Here is a 14,051-nt window from a genome sequence, read left to right on the forward strand (position 1 = left end):
TACAAGCCACCGCCTTTTTGAGTGGCACGATAGTAAATTGATGTAAAAAATAGTGGCTTTTATTGAATCCAAGTGGATGATAAGGTAACAATCCGCTGTAATGACGGTAAGTTTCGCATATTCTACTAATAAAGAATCACCACCCACACCGCTTAAAACTGATGCAATTTTGGTTGACCACATCAAGCAACGTACCTTTGGTTGATCAGGTCAAATAACCTAGACTTTACCCATAGATGTTAAGTAGATTATAACTACTCCCATACCTTCCCTTCGAATTGCGTCTGGCGTCTTAAAAAAAAAAACTTTGCTTTCTTGTAAAACCGCAATTGGTTTTTCTTCCAGAAAAAAACTGGCCAAATAATATGAACAACCAACATATTTGATTATTTTTTCTTCTTTATTCTTTCAAATTTTAGATTCTGATTAGTATCTTCATGATCAGATTTTAAGAATTGGAGAAGGAAAAAAATGTTGGAGGATCAAGTGGCTTACCTCTTACAGAGGTATTTGGGTAATTACGTGAGAGGTCTGAACAAAGAAGCTCTTAAGATCAGTGTTTGGCGAGGTTTGTGAAGTTTTCTTCACTTTTTTCCTTCTGGTTTCTGGGTTTGGGTAAAGTTCATTTTTTTTTTCATGTTGTTTGCTTTTTTATTGTTTGTAAGTATAATTTTTTATGTTTATTTTTAAAATATGCGTTATTTGGATACTTGGGTAGTTTGGGTTATGACTTTAAATAGTCGAGAGAGTAAACGTGAGTGGGCGTTTTTGAAATTGGTTTGTTTTGAATTAAATATAATTTTGTTGATTGGTGTACTCTCTTGCCTGCATAATCTTTGAATGTGGTGATATAAGTCTGATTATTTAGTCTTGGTTCCTAGTGATCATAAGCATGGCGGTCTATCGTAGACTGTTTATCCCATTTTGTTGGATTCGTCTGTGCGGTGTTATAAGCATGTTTGCACCATGTCTTTACTTCTGTTTTTATGTCTATTAAATCTTTTATACCCAAATGTTTAGGAAAATGAAAAAGGGGAAGATTAAAAGAGGGAAAAAACTGAAAAAAAGTAGAGGACATTGAGAGAAATCTAAGCAAGACAATATTTAGAATGCTTAATAAACTATTTTGGACTGAGGAACACAGAACTGTTGAGGTTGCTCAACATAGGATTTGGAGATGCAAAATGGTTTCGATATTGATTTGTGAAAGGGTATGTCTGATGATGTTGAAGACTATCTTTTGAGTATTATGCAATTTTTTTATTTGATTAGGGGTTTATGGTGATGAGGAAAGTTTAATATTGTTTATACCTGTGAGGAGTTGTAAAAGGATAGGAATAGTGTTGATTTTGCTGCAAATAATCATCACGTATTAATAGGTTACTTCCCTTGGATTTTTTTGTTTTCTTGATGTCTTCACTTATTTTGTCAACTGTAAAACAGGTGATGTTGAACTAACAAACATGCAACTGAAGCCAGAGGCACTTAATGCATTAAAGTTGCCCGTGAAGGTCAAGGCAGGATTTCTTGGATCAGTTAAGCTCAAGGTTTGTGGTGTAAATATTGTTGTCTTAAAAAGTTTTATTCACTAATTGGGGCCATGCTTTATGTTCTTATTTTTATTATTTTTTCTTGCATTTGCTTGCAGCTGTTTGATAAAATCTAAAATATATATGGGAACAAATTATAATCCTAATTTCATGAGTGTGAAAACTATGAGTTTCAGAAACTAATGGAGTGATGAAGTAAGTGTTGAAGATGGTTGAGATGAAGTTGGTGATATGGTGACTGTTTGGCTGTGGTAACTGGCTGGTATTATATTACGCCTAACATATGCATGATAATATTGAAGTAAATTTAAGAAAATTGCTGTTTTGCATGCAACTTTTATTTTTGGTAAGTATGACGAAATCTAAAAGTGGAGAGGAGATTTGAACCTGGGTAAGTTAACCCTCCTAAAGAAGGGCAACAACCATTAGGCCAAGCTTGTGTTGCTAGTGCGACTTTTGTCTATCTTGCATTATTTATTCTTCTAAAGTTTGTTGCATTCATATAGAGTACCGATGTTTAACATGCCTGCTTCAGGTTCCATGGAGTAGGCTTGGTCAGGATCCAGTTTTGGTTTACTTGGATTCCATTTTTCTGTTAGCTGAACCTGCAACCCTAGTTGAAGGGTATAGCGAAGATGCCATCCAAGAAGCTAAGAAAAGTCGAGTACAGGTAAGACCGGGTGAGTTGTATGCATGTTGATATTGTTAACCATATAAAATTTGTTTGAATATTGATTTTTTTTTTAATTCATCAATTTAATTTTTGTTGGTGATAGGAAATGGAAATGAAGCTATTAGAGAGGATGCATCAGTTGAAGTCTGAAATGGTATTTTAATGAGATTGTCGATATAGTACTTTTGAATTGTGATTTTTATTTGTGGTTATGATTTTCCACATGGTTATATGTTTGAACAGTTAGGGTTTTACATTTTAGACTTTCTTTTACCATACATAAGCTTTCCCCTTATGATCCTTGATCTTTGTGGTTCTACGAATTTTGATTCCCCTTATGGTCCTTGAGCTTCTATGGTTTTAAGAAGTTTCCGTGTTTACACTTATTTTTCAATCATTAGAACTTCTGGTTCTATGAGATAGGGTAGACCAACAGGTGCCTTAGAACCTACTGGTGCTATGATGTAGGATAGACCAACAGGTACCTTAGAATCTACTGGTGCTATGATGTAGGGTAGACCAACAGGTATGATTGATCTTCTGTATTTGGAGCATAATTGTATTCCACTTATTTTTCCTTTATTCTGCATTTAGATTCTGAGATTTGCCAATATTCATTTCACATAAGTTAAAAAATTTTGGTGTTTTGAGTTTTCCTTTCCTAGACTTTATATTTGGTTATGATTATGATTTGAAAGTACCTTTGTCTTTGAAGAATAAATCATGGTTGGGATCCCTTATAAGCACAATAATTGGTAACTTGAAGCTCTCAATCTCAAATATTCACATCAGATATGAGGATCTTGAGAGGTAAAGAAAACCCTAAAGATTGATGCCCATTGTTTTTAGCAATTCATATGGAACTGACGAAGTGCTTTTTTCTCCCTTTCTGTTTTAGCAATCCTGGCCACCCTTTTGCAGGTGGTCTTACGTTGGAGAAACTTTCAGCTGTAACAGTTGATGACAGTGGGAAGGAGACTTTTGTTACAGGCGGTGGACTGGATTGTATACAGAAGGTTCCTCTTTTGTAAAACATTGAAATTTGATTTTTCATTGTTTCAATCACATTTGATGGAGAGAGGTTTACTGAAACATGGATCATCATAAAAAGACATTTTTTCTGATTGTTCCATCATGAATCTATTCCCTATGATTAATGGAAGAAATTTATTGGTTTTAGGTTGCTTCTTGATGCTGTACAGTTTTAGCAAAATCTACTGTTCCTTTTAAGTTTCATCAGAATTTAGTTTCTTTAGTAAGCACAGTATTATAAGCTACTTGATTATGAGATTTTGTGTTTGTTAATTTTCTTACTTATTAATGTGACATTACCACTTAAACTGGTAACTGCCTCTGGCAAGTCATTGTTAGTCATTGCAAATTGTACACATCATACCACTGGGACCGCTGGAGCTCCTCTTTCTTTTCGGAAACTCTCATACTTTAAATTCCCTGCTCCTCGAGTTCCTTTCCTTCTGAGTATTCTAGTTATTATTTTTGATGACCTATTTATGTTTTTATTCCCCTGTTTATAGTCTGTTGAACTGGATCGACTTGCTCTATATTTGGATTCTGATATATTGCCATGGCATATCAATAAGCCATGGGATGATTTGCTTCCTGCTGAGTGGGTTCAGGTATTCTCCTGTCACTTTATGAATTTAACGTGTTTATCAATGTCTGTTCATTCAGTTCTCAACCAAGATTGTCCTTGTTTCCCGTGAACTGTAGGTTTTCAGATTTGGTACAAAAGATGGTAGACCAGCTGATCATCCTATAGAAGAGCATGCTTACATCCTGCAACCTGTGACTGGGGACGCAAAGTACTTGAAGCTGCGGCCAAATGAATCATCTGATAGTGGTGAGCCTCTCCAGAAAGCAGCAGTGAGCTTGGATGATGTGACACTTTGTTTGTCAAAGGTTATTTCTAGTGTTTCTATCTCGGAAATGCTTTGATTATTGAATGTAGGTTTTTTAATGGTTTTATATCCTTGTACATGCAGGATGGGTACAGGGATGTTTTAAAGTTGGCTGACAACTTCTCTGCCTTCAATCAGAGGTTAAAATATGCCCATTACCGTCCATCTGTCTCTGTGAAGTCAGATCCAAGGTCTTGGTGGAAGTATGCTTATAAAGCTGTGTCTGATCAGATGAAGAAGGCTAGGTACCTAAACAAGTTCACTCTGTTTCTTTCTGTCCTGGCTATAATTTATTTTTTATTGCACAACATCTCATCATGTGATTAACCTACCAAAGATGGTTCATATCTTGGCTTTTCTGCTTTGTTTCTTGTTTTCTTTTTTATTGATGCTAGGGTCTAAAGGTTTATGCTAGTGGGGCACATTTGCCTTTTGTCTAAACACGATTTGAGTTTGACAGGATTTGCTTTTGGTTCTGCATTTTCTAAGAATCTAATTGTTGTGGCAGTGGAAAATTGTCGTGGGAGCAGGTTTTAAGATATACAAGGATGCGGAAGAAATATATATCCCTATATGCATCGCTGCTTAAATCTGATGTGAATCGGCCAGTAGTTGATGACAATAAAGAAATTGAGGAGCTTGATCGAGAACTTGATATTGAACTTATACTGCAATGGAGGTATTGTATTTTGCTTAAATATGTCTTACTATTAGTCATCAGTATGACTTTTGGTTTTGTTGTTGGTCATATAGTTTGTTATAACCTTTGACAATAAAAATAGCTATTTAACTAATATTATTTGGCTAATTACTCCCCTCTTTGGCTAATTGTTGCTCTATTGGCAAGTGTACCTTTTGGTTCCTCAGATTGATTTGCTATTGGATTTAACTACTTCCTCCTAAGTAGAGTGCTACACATCTACAGGAATCAAGGGTTTCTTACATCATATTGAACAATATCTTGCACATTCTAATTGCATAATGAGCTTAATGCTACTACTGTAATCTTGATCTCCTTAACATCATTCCAAACCTTGCCCTATCATTTTCTTTCCCAAAATTTTTAGGTATCTAACTTACCAAAGGGCAATAGATTGACTCTCTCTCATGTTTAGGCCCTGTACTAAGAACATCAGAAACCCCAAACCTAATCAATGTGGATAAAACACTTAATTCTAACATTATTAATGCTAGAAAGACAATCAGGAGAGTATACAGAAAGTGATAAGTTTGTAGACGCTTGTAGTCACATGCATAAGTATGCTGGACATGTTATATAGATGTGCATAACAATTATAAATTCTTAACACTTCACAACATTTTTGGTTCAGTGAAGTGGCTCTTCTGTGTAGATGACTTCTACTCTATCTTGGTATTATGCAGAATGTTGGCGCACAAGTTTGTTGAGCAGTCAATAGAGTCAGAAAACTACTTGAAGAAGCAGAAAGCTAAAAAATCATGGTGGTCGTTTGGATGGTAAGTGCTTGTGTGGAGAATGCCTTCTTACAATTTAACTAGTAATCTCTCATGATGCTGCAGAATTTACAAATGACCTTGTATATTTACAATTTCAGGGCCAGTCAATCTCCTAAAGATGAAAGTGAATCATTCCGTTTCAGTGAAGAGGACTGGGAGCAATTAAACAAAATTATAGGGTATAAGGAAGATGGTGATGGGCAGTCACTTATGATTAATGAAAAACCTGATTTTCTTCTGACTTTTTTGGAGATTCACATGAAACATAATGCTTCAAAGCTTTTGGATGGGGCCCATACATGTCTTGCTGAATTATCATGTGAAGGCCTTGATTGCTCCATCAAGCTTTATCCAGAGACAAAAGTGTTTGGTGTGAAACTGGGGTCATATCAATTATCATCTCCTAATGGTCTTCTTGCTCAGGTCTAATTTTCCTCTTGCATTATTCAAAAATTGCTTTTTTGATTGGTTACATTGGTATTCTTGCTGATGTCTAATTTTCCTCTTTTCATTCTTCACAATTTCTTTTTGATTTGTAACCCAACAGTAGTTGCACCTTAATTCTGCCTTTCTTCCTGCAGAGTGCAACTACATCAGACTCTTTAGTTGGTGTCTTCCGCTATAAGCCTTTTGATGCCAAAGTAGACTGGAGCATGGTTGCTAAAGCTTCTCCATGTTATGTGACTGTATGTAATTATTCCCTACTCTTGGCTTATAATTTTGTTGGACTATATATATATATAATGATTTGTTCATCCCATGTCTTTGGTCAGTATCTCAAGGATCCCCTTAATGAAGTTATCAAATTTTTTGAAAGCAATACAGCTGTCAGTCAGACAATTGCACTGGAAACTGCAACTGCTGTACAGGTTGTTATGCTTATGCTATCTTTTTTATTCTATTGAAGAGTACTTTCAGTAGCCAAGTCACTGAAAAGAGCTTTTATGACTGTTAAATGCTTTTGGGTATTGTATCATTGTGTCTACAGCTTATAATTCTGGTTTTAGAAGGGAAGCTAAATAATAAAGTTAGTGTATTTATGTGGATATATTTATTGTCATATTGTTGTAAGGGCACATTCTTTAAATAACTTTACTAAAGAAATTGGGATTAAAAATGAATTTGTTAACATAATTTTCTCCTGCTCCGCCATTAAGAATCAAGTTTATGATGATTTTAAATGCTTTATTCTTTAGAACAGTTACTATTACTACTACTAGCATATTTCTAGTGATGATGACAATTGCCCTGGAAACTGCAACTGCTGTACAGGTTTGGTTATGCTTATGCTATCATGTTTGTTCTATCGAAGAGTATTTTCAGTAGCTAAGTCACTGAAAAGAGCTTTTATGACTGTTAAATGCTTTTGGGCATATCATTGTGTCTACAGCATATAATTTTGGTTTTAAATGGGAAGCTAAATAATAAAGTTAGTGTATTTATGTGGGTATATTTATTGTCATATTGTTGTAAGGGCACATTCTCTAAATAACTTTACTGAAAAAATTGGGATTAAAAATGAATTTGTTAACATAAATTCCTCCTGCTACACCATTAAGAATAATCAAGTTTATCATGGTTTTATATGCTCCATTCTTTCAGAACAGTTACTATTACTACTGCTAGCATATTTCTAGTGATGATTGGTTCGCTAATGATGTATTTAAATTCTTATTAGATGACAATTGATGGAGTCAAACGGTCTGCTCAGCAACAAGTGAACAGGGCTTTGAAGGACCATACCAGGTTTGTTAACTTCTTTAGATTTAAAGTTGCACCGGGGACCATACTAGTGCCAGTCATAGTCTTTTAATGTTTGTTACTGCAGCTGATGTCTTTTTTCTCTCTTCTCCATCCAGAGGGGGGGGGGGGAGAATGTCTGTAATGGATGGTCTTGTATATTGCTAATAGTACATAGAACAAAGACTTACTGTGAAGCTTGATATTATGTCTCATTCGACTTTACTTTAATCAGCATATTTATCAAGGATTGACTAATTCTTGTATTGTATTTGTAACTGGAAATTTTGAAATCCGATTCACCTTACTGGTATTAATTATTTATCTTTCAATTTTCATTTATAGATTTCTTGGAAATGCACTTTTTTAGGTATGCAAACCATATAATCTTCGAATGTGGCTTTTTGGGTGATATAGGTTGACCACTTTTGGGTCTTACATATCATGTTTCGTGAACTCTTTTTGGTTTATTTGATCAATATATTTATTGCATTAACTTTGACAAGAAAATTTTTAATTATTCAAATAAGTTGTTACTATGCAGAAGTACTTTTACATGTTTGTAGGTTTTTGCTAGACTTGGATATTGCAGCTCCTAAGATTACAATTCCAACTGAATTTCAACCCGATAACAAGCATTCAACAAAACTTCTTCTTGATTTGGGAAATTTGATCATTCGTTCACAGGTTAGTGGATGAAGATAAGCCCCATCTTAATTGCTTAATTTGAAATGTATAATTTATATGGATTTTGCTGAATATCTGCAGGATGACCATGGACGTGCATCTTCTGAGGAGCTGGATTTGTATTTGCAGTTTGATTTGATTTTAAGTGATATATCTGCTTTTTTGGTTGATGGTGATTACCATTGGAGCCAAACCTCTCCAAAGAATTCTGCAGCTTCTACTGACATCGATGGTGTTAATTTCTTGCCTGTTGTTGACAAATGTGGGGTAATCTTAAAGCTTCAGCAGGTAAAATTGTAGACAATTTCCCTTAAATGTCTTTGCAACATTGTTGTGTTTTGAGGTCAATTATTTTATGTCATATACAGATTCGCTTAGAGAATCCATCATACCCATCAACAAGACTTGCTGTGCAGTTACCGTCTTTAGGGTTCCACTTTTCTCCTGCTCGGTACCATAGATTAATGCAAGTAATTAAAATCTTTCAAGAGGAGGAAAATGACAGCCCTGATCTCCTTCGCCCTTGGAATCAGGCTGACTTTGAGGGATGGTTGTCTGTTCTTAGTAGGAAGGTCTCTGTCTCTGTCTCTCTCTCTACATATATACATGTATCTGTTTTTGGTCTGTATTTATTTCTTAACAATTCTTTCTCCCTCCCCCAATTTTTATGTGATAGGGGGTTGGAAATAGGGAAGCTGTATGGCAGCGGCGATACTTGTGCTTAGTGGGGCCTTTTCTATATATACTTGAAAGTCATGGTTCTAAGTCATACAAGCAGTATATCAGGTTCGGTCACCAACTTCTCCAAATTGGTTTCCAATGGCATGATCATCTTATATAACTGAGTACATCTTCAAGATTTAGGAGGAATGAAAAATTCTACTAGCATGTTCATCTAATATAACTGGATAAGAAATTTTGAAGATTTAGAAGGTATGAATGAAGAAGACAACATCTAGCTAAGATACATGGCCACTATTTTAAACTTTGAAATATATAAGAATTTGTTTCTTTACTTAAAAGCTTGAAGTTGAATCAAAAAATTTTATTTAGTTTTAGTTTAGTTCTAGTAACGTCCTTTTTTTGAACTTCTAGCTACTTTAAATCAACATCACTAATGAGTGTTACATACTCAGTGATTTTAATAGATTATATTGGACATCTACTGCAAGAAATTGTACAAAAGTCCACCCTTTTGTATCCATGCCAGGCGAATATGCATTTCATGAGGATGAATGTGTTCAGATGGGTGGATAGACCAAAATTTTATTATGGCTAAGGTCTTAGAGGACTTGTGTTTTCAGAGCCACATCATCTAGTTTATTATGTGATATAGTGTTCCTTGTTCATTCAGTCTTCTCATTTGTACTTGAGGTTTCTAAATTTATGTCCTAATTTACTTGCTTTGTAGCTTGAGAGGAAAACAAGCGTACCCAGTTCCAGCAGAGTTGGTTGGTGATGTGGAATCTGTATTGGCTGTTTGTGATACAGCACGGTTAAATAGCAAGGCTGTAAGAGCATTTCTGTTATTAAAATACCAACTACTAAGGAATCAAATGAGATTATACCATAAATTCTGATTTTTGTGCAAATGTGATACACAACACCCCCCCTTGCACGAATATTGCTTTAATCGTGTTCTTTCTTACTAGGTGGTGGAAGATGTGAATGCACTAATATTATGGTGTGATAATGATGATTCAAGGAAAGCATGGCAAAGCCACCTGCAGAGAGCTATATATCATGCTTCAGTAGGTCCTTTGTTCCCAGTTTATTCTTTGAAAAATGTGTAGCAAGGGAAAAGTAGTAAAAGAGGAAGGAACAGGAAACTTAATGGCAAATTCTCAAAGAGCTGTCAGACCTCAGTAACTTGAGTCTTTAATAGATACCAACTATGCCATGTCTAGCAATACAAAGAGATATAAATATGCAAACTAAGGATCCTAAAGCCATTAGAATTAGGTGAAACCTAATTCCCACAAACTAAAATTACCATAATATCCCTAGGATGCAGGAGTTGTGAAAATTATATTCTGCCTTTGTACATGAAATTAGCCAGACTGCAATAAGGTTTCTTCTAGCACGTTTGCATCATATTCTTTCAGGCTAATGCTAAATTACTGTAGCTGGCTCTGTAAAATCAAGATGCATTGTCAAGCACATTTTACTTGTTAAAAAGGAAGCATTTTATGTGGTTCACGTTATTTTCCTACTGTAAATTTATAATCTCCATGCAGGGATCTGCTCCCATTACTAGTCTATCTGAATCTTCATTGGACTCAGAAACAGAACCTAATGACAAGCATGATACAACTGATTTATCAAAGATAGAGAGTGTTTTTATAACTGGTGTTCTTGATGAGCTAAAGATCTGCTTTAGTTATAACCATCAGGTAAGCCTGACTTTTGCCCTAACTGTTTTGCCATGAACCTCAGCTGAAGTTGAAATGTTTAGGAATTTGACTGATTTGCCTCTCTTTTCTAGCATGAACGGAGTTTCATTAAGGTTCTTCTTGCTGAAGAGTATCCACTATTTGAATTCCGAGCAATCGGTGGTTTGGTAAGGTTAACATTATCATACTTATGTTAGTTCATATTTCTATTTGTTTTGATCTTATAAATTTTCCCTCCATCAAAACAGGTTGAGCTTTCAATAAAAGGGAATGATATGTTCATTGGCACTATGCTGAAATCTTTGGAAATTGAAGATTTGATTTGTTGCAATACTGTGTCTAAGCGTTGCTACTTGGCAAGATCTTTTATACGAAGTGCAGATGCACATTCATTATTGGATGATGCTGGGAATCATAGTTTTGGAAGCAATGATTTGTCCCCAAGTGAAGGAGATGACAAATTTTATGAAGCACCTGAAAATTTGGTTGATTCTGTTGAGTGCACAACACCTACACCTCGAAAGGCATCTGAATTAGTTAGTTTGCAAAGATTTCTCTCATCAGAAAAAGCCTCATTCACGACTCAGAGTTTTAGTCGTGTCACTGGTTTACTCCCTGATTGCAACCTTCTTCTGAGAAGGGAGGAAATTGAACTAAGTGATACATTAGGCAGTTTTATAAAAGCACAAATAGTTATTTATGACCAGAACTCTCCTCTATACAACAATATTGACATGAAGGTTGGTTCTTTTCTGGGTTTGAAATGGACCTTAGTTGTTGTCTTCATCATCATTATCTTTTATGTTTTGTTGGAAGTAATACAATTGCTGTTTTCAGGTCATAGTGACTCTGGCTACATTGTCATTTTTCTGTCGTAGACCAACAATCCTTGCCATTATGGAATTTGCTAATGCTGTTACTATTGAAGACGAAAGCCATGAATCTTTTAGTGATAATTCTTCCGCAGTTGGTGTGAAACATGATATTTCTAGTGAAGATCGTGCTGACAATCAACAATCAACCAGCATTGAGGAGCCTGTGGTCAAAGGTCTGCTAGGAAAAGGGAAATCCAGAATAATTTTCAATTTAAAATTAAATATGACTCATGCTCAGATTTTGTTGATGAATGAAAATGAAACTAAGCTCGCTACTTTGTCGCAAGAAAATCTGCTTACTGATATAAAGGTCTGTTTTAGCTGTTTCACACTTTTCCCTTTCTCTCCTTAAAAAAATAGTTCTTATTTTTAATTCCTTCCATTTTCTCATCTCAGCCTCTGCATTTTGTTTTATTAAACAAAAGTACATTTTCTTGAATTTGATGTTAAAAGCTTTCTTCTGTTTGAAGGTGTTCCCATCCTCTTTTAGTATAAACGCATCATTGGGAAATTTGAGAATAAGTGATGATAGTCTCCCTAGCAGCCATATGTATTTCTGGATCTGTGATATGAGAGATCCTGGAGGCACTTCATTTGTTGAGGTATTTAGCTTTAGTATGATCTCTCACTAACCCTGCAAAGAAAATTCTTCATTTGTTTAGATTTGTGGATCTGTTGCTCAAGTTTGCTACAAGTCTAACTAGTTTTGTTTGGAGTTTTCTAAACTACAGCATCTTTGCAACATGTGTACTTCTCATATTTTCCTCTTTGTTAAATTTGTCTGAATTTAGTTTATAATGTTACAAAAATTTAATTATTGTTTTTCTTTTGGCTGGTGTGTAGCTGATTTTTACTTCATTCAGCATTGATGATGAAGATTATGAAGGTTACGAGTATAGTCTCTCTGGCCAACTTTCAGAAGTGCGCATTGTTTACTTAAATCGCTTTGTGCAAGAGGTAACAAAAATTCCAATTAGTAATAATTAATTAGGGCTTTTAGTTTATTTCTCATGTGTCTGAAATTTGAATGTAGGTTATTAGTTATTTTATGGGTCTTGTTCCCAAGGATTCAAAAGACGTTGTCAAATTGAAAGATCAAGTTACAAACTCAGAGAAGTGGTTCACGACTAGTGAAATTGAAGGATCACCTGCTTTAAAATTGGATCTTTCACTTAGGAAGCCTATAATTTTGATGCCTCGCAGAACAGACAGCCTTGAGTATGTTAATACTAGAATATAGCTGTAATGAGTTTTGATTTTTTTGTAATTGATTTTCTGCATATGTAAGCTATCTTATGTTTGTCAGCTATCATGACATGTTATATTAATTGTTTTAAATTTTCTGTGACAGTTATCTGAAGCTTGATGTTGTTCATATTACGGTGCAGAATACCTTCCAATGGTTCTCTGGCACTAAAGGTGACTTAAATGCTGTCCACTTCGAAATAATGACAATTCTGGTGAGGATCATAACTAGATTGTCCGTTGCTAGGCCAGCTTAGTAGATCTAAGAAATTGGAGTAGAAGTGGCATGAATCCATTGAGGGTTTTGCCTTTCTATAACTTAGATATGATGAGCTCTCTTTAAGTCATCATCTACTTGAGGTTTTTGTTGGTACTTTATTTAACTTTCTTATGCCAACATTGTTCATCGCTTTCTTGGAAACTAGTGTAGTTTTTGTCACACATTATCATATAAAAAGGGACAATGAATCAAAATTTGTCTCACGATTGTTCATTCTGATGAGCAATGATGCAAAGCCACCATTTTTGTCTGAGTATCTCCTCCTAACGTGGCAATAATTTATTGAAGAAATTCAAGCTGGGTCTACAAATTTATGGATGGGTCGGTAAATTTATAAATTAAATGTTTATAGTTGGACCAATAAATTATTACATTTACCATATTGGATGGGGCAAATAGTTTGGAAAATTTTGGTTTGATAAATAGCATAATTCAATTCTGAATCTGAATTACTTCATCTTTCACTTGAGTTTTCCTCCCTCTCTTTTCTCTAATGGGATGCAGGTTGAGGACATCAATTTAAATGTTGGTACTGAATCAGAATTAAGTGAAAGCATTATTAAGGATGTCAAGGGGGTTTCTATTGTCATCCGGAGGTCCCTTAGAGACTTAATGCATCAAATACCAAGTATTGAAGCTGCAATCAAGGTAATGCTTTGTGTTCATTGATACTTGTACATCAAGCAAGAATCTTTAAAGTCTTGTTGCTGTTTTTATGAAGAGGAATATTGAGGTATACTTGTCTTTGACGTTTTTTTTTTCAGATAGAGGAATTGAAAGCAGAGCTGTCAAACAGGGAGTACCAGATTGTTACTGAATGTGCACTGTCTAATATATCTGAGACCCCACATGTTGTGCCACCATTAAGCAGTGATTTTCTGACATCATCTGTAGATGTTGTCGAACATGTTATTCCTCAGAATATGGTTAGTATTGAGCCTAGAACTCCAAATGGTGAAACTTGGGCTGTGATGAAAGTTTCTGTTGTCATCAATCTAGTTGAATTGGGCTTATATGTTGGGGAGGAATGGCGTTCATCTCTGGCCACTATAAAGGTAAATTTCCTTTTTGTACATTTGTTTGTTACAGAGTGTGTAGTTTTATTCTGTTAATTTGTGCTTTCTGATGAATGGTTTGAGGTAGCATATCATGTCTTTCAGAACAAATCCTGATTGCATGCTTTTTAAGTTAATTGTTCATGGTATAATAAATT

At 35.0% G+C, this 14,051-nt stretch overlaps 1 protein-coding gene across 7 annotated transcripts in view; it reads left to right on the plus strand.

Moving 5' to 3' along the window:
• Positions 1 to 309: 309 nt before the first annotated feature.
• Positions 310 to 14,051, plus strand: part of LOC111290709 (pleckstrin homology (PH) domain-containing protein) — a 33,487-nt gene continuing 19,745 nt past the window's right edge. For all 7 annotated transcript variants that reach the window (XR_016346125.1, XR_016346123.1, XR_016346124.1 and 4 more), the window contains exons 1-31: positions 310 to 568; positions 1,444 to 1,547; positions 2,086 to 2,220; positions 2,327 to 2,377; positions 2,939 to 3,033; positions 3,122 to 3,239; positions 3,759 to 3,860; positions 3,955 to 4,143; positions 4,227 to 4,387; positions 4,651 to 4,821; positions 5,526 to 5,618; positions 5,717 to 6,041; positions 6,200 to 6,304; positions 6,392 to 6,487; positions 7,297 to 7,364; positions 7,925 to 8,045; positions 8,127 to 8,333; positions 8,414 to 8,617; positions 8,722 to 8,831; positions 9,457 to 9,556; positions 9,698 to 9,796; positions 10,283 to 10,438; positions 10,531 to 10,605; positions 10,687 to 11,178; positions 11,276 to 11,623; positions 11,784 to 11,915; positions 12,157 to 12,270; positions 12,347 to 12,531; positions 12,665 to 12,773; positions 13,343 to 13,486; positions 13,603 to 13,893. Coding sequence is in view for 4 of the 7 variants with exons in the window: in XM_022882141.2 (XP_022737876.2) it covers positions 472 to 568; positions 1,444 to 1,547; positions 2,086 to 2,220; positions 2,327 to 2,377; positions 2,939 to 3,033; positions 3,122 to 3,239; positions 3,759 to 3,860; positions 3,955 to 4,143; positions 4,227 to 4,387; positions 4,651 to 4,821; positions 5,526 to 5,618; positions 5,717 to 6,041; positions 6,200 to 6,304; positions 6,392 to 6,487; positions 7,297 to 7,364; positions 7,925 to 8,045; positions 8,127 to 8,333; positions 8,414 to 8,617; positions 8,722 to 8,831; positions 9,457 to 9,556; positions 9,698 to 9,796; positions 10,283 to 10,438; positions 10,531 to 10,605; positions 10,687 to 11,178; positions 11,276 to 11,623; positions 11,784 to 11,915; positions 12,157 to 12,270; positions 12,347 to 12,531; positions 12,665 to 12,773; positions 13,343 to 13,486; positions 13,603 to 13,893 (4,797 nt within the window). In the remaining 3 variants the exon portion in view is untranslated. The remainder of the gene's footprint in view (positions 569 to 1,443; positions 1,548 to 2,085; positions 2,221 to 2,326; positions 2,378 to 2,938; positions 3,034 to 3,121; positions 3,240 to 3,758; positions 3,861 to 3,954; positions 4,144 to 4,226; positions 4,388 to 4,650; positions 4,822 to 5,525; positions 5,619 to 5,716; positions 6,042 to 6,199; positions 6,305 to 6,391; positions 6,488 to 7,296; positions 7,365 to 7,924; positions 8,046 to 8,126; positions 8,334 to 8,413; positions 8,618 to 8,721; positions 8,832 to 9,456; positions 9,557 to 9,697; positions 9,797 to 10,282; positions 10,439 to 10,530; positions 10,606 to 10,686; positions 11,179 to 11,275; positions 11,624 to 11,783; positions 11,916 to 12,156; positions 12,271 to 12,346; positions 12,532 to 12,664; positions 12,774 to 13,342; positions 13,487 to 13,602; positions 13,894 to 14,051) is intronic.

This window comes from Durio zibethinus, chromosome 11, assembly GCF_047325235.1.
Source record: "Durio zibethinus cultivar Kanyao isolate XHJ-2024 chromosome 11, ASM4732523v1, whole genome shotgun sequence".
Classification (NCBI taxonomy): Eukaryota; Viridiplantae; Streptophyta; class Magnoliopsida; order Malvales; family Malvaceae; genus Durio; species Durio zibethinus.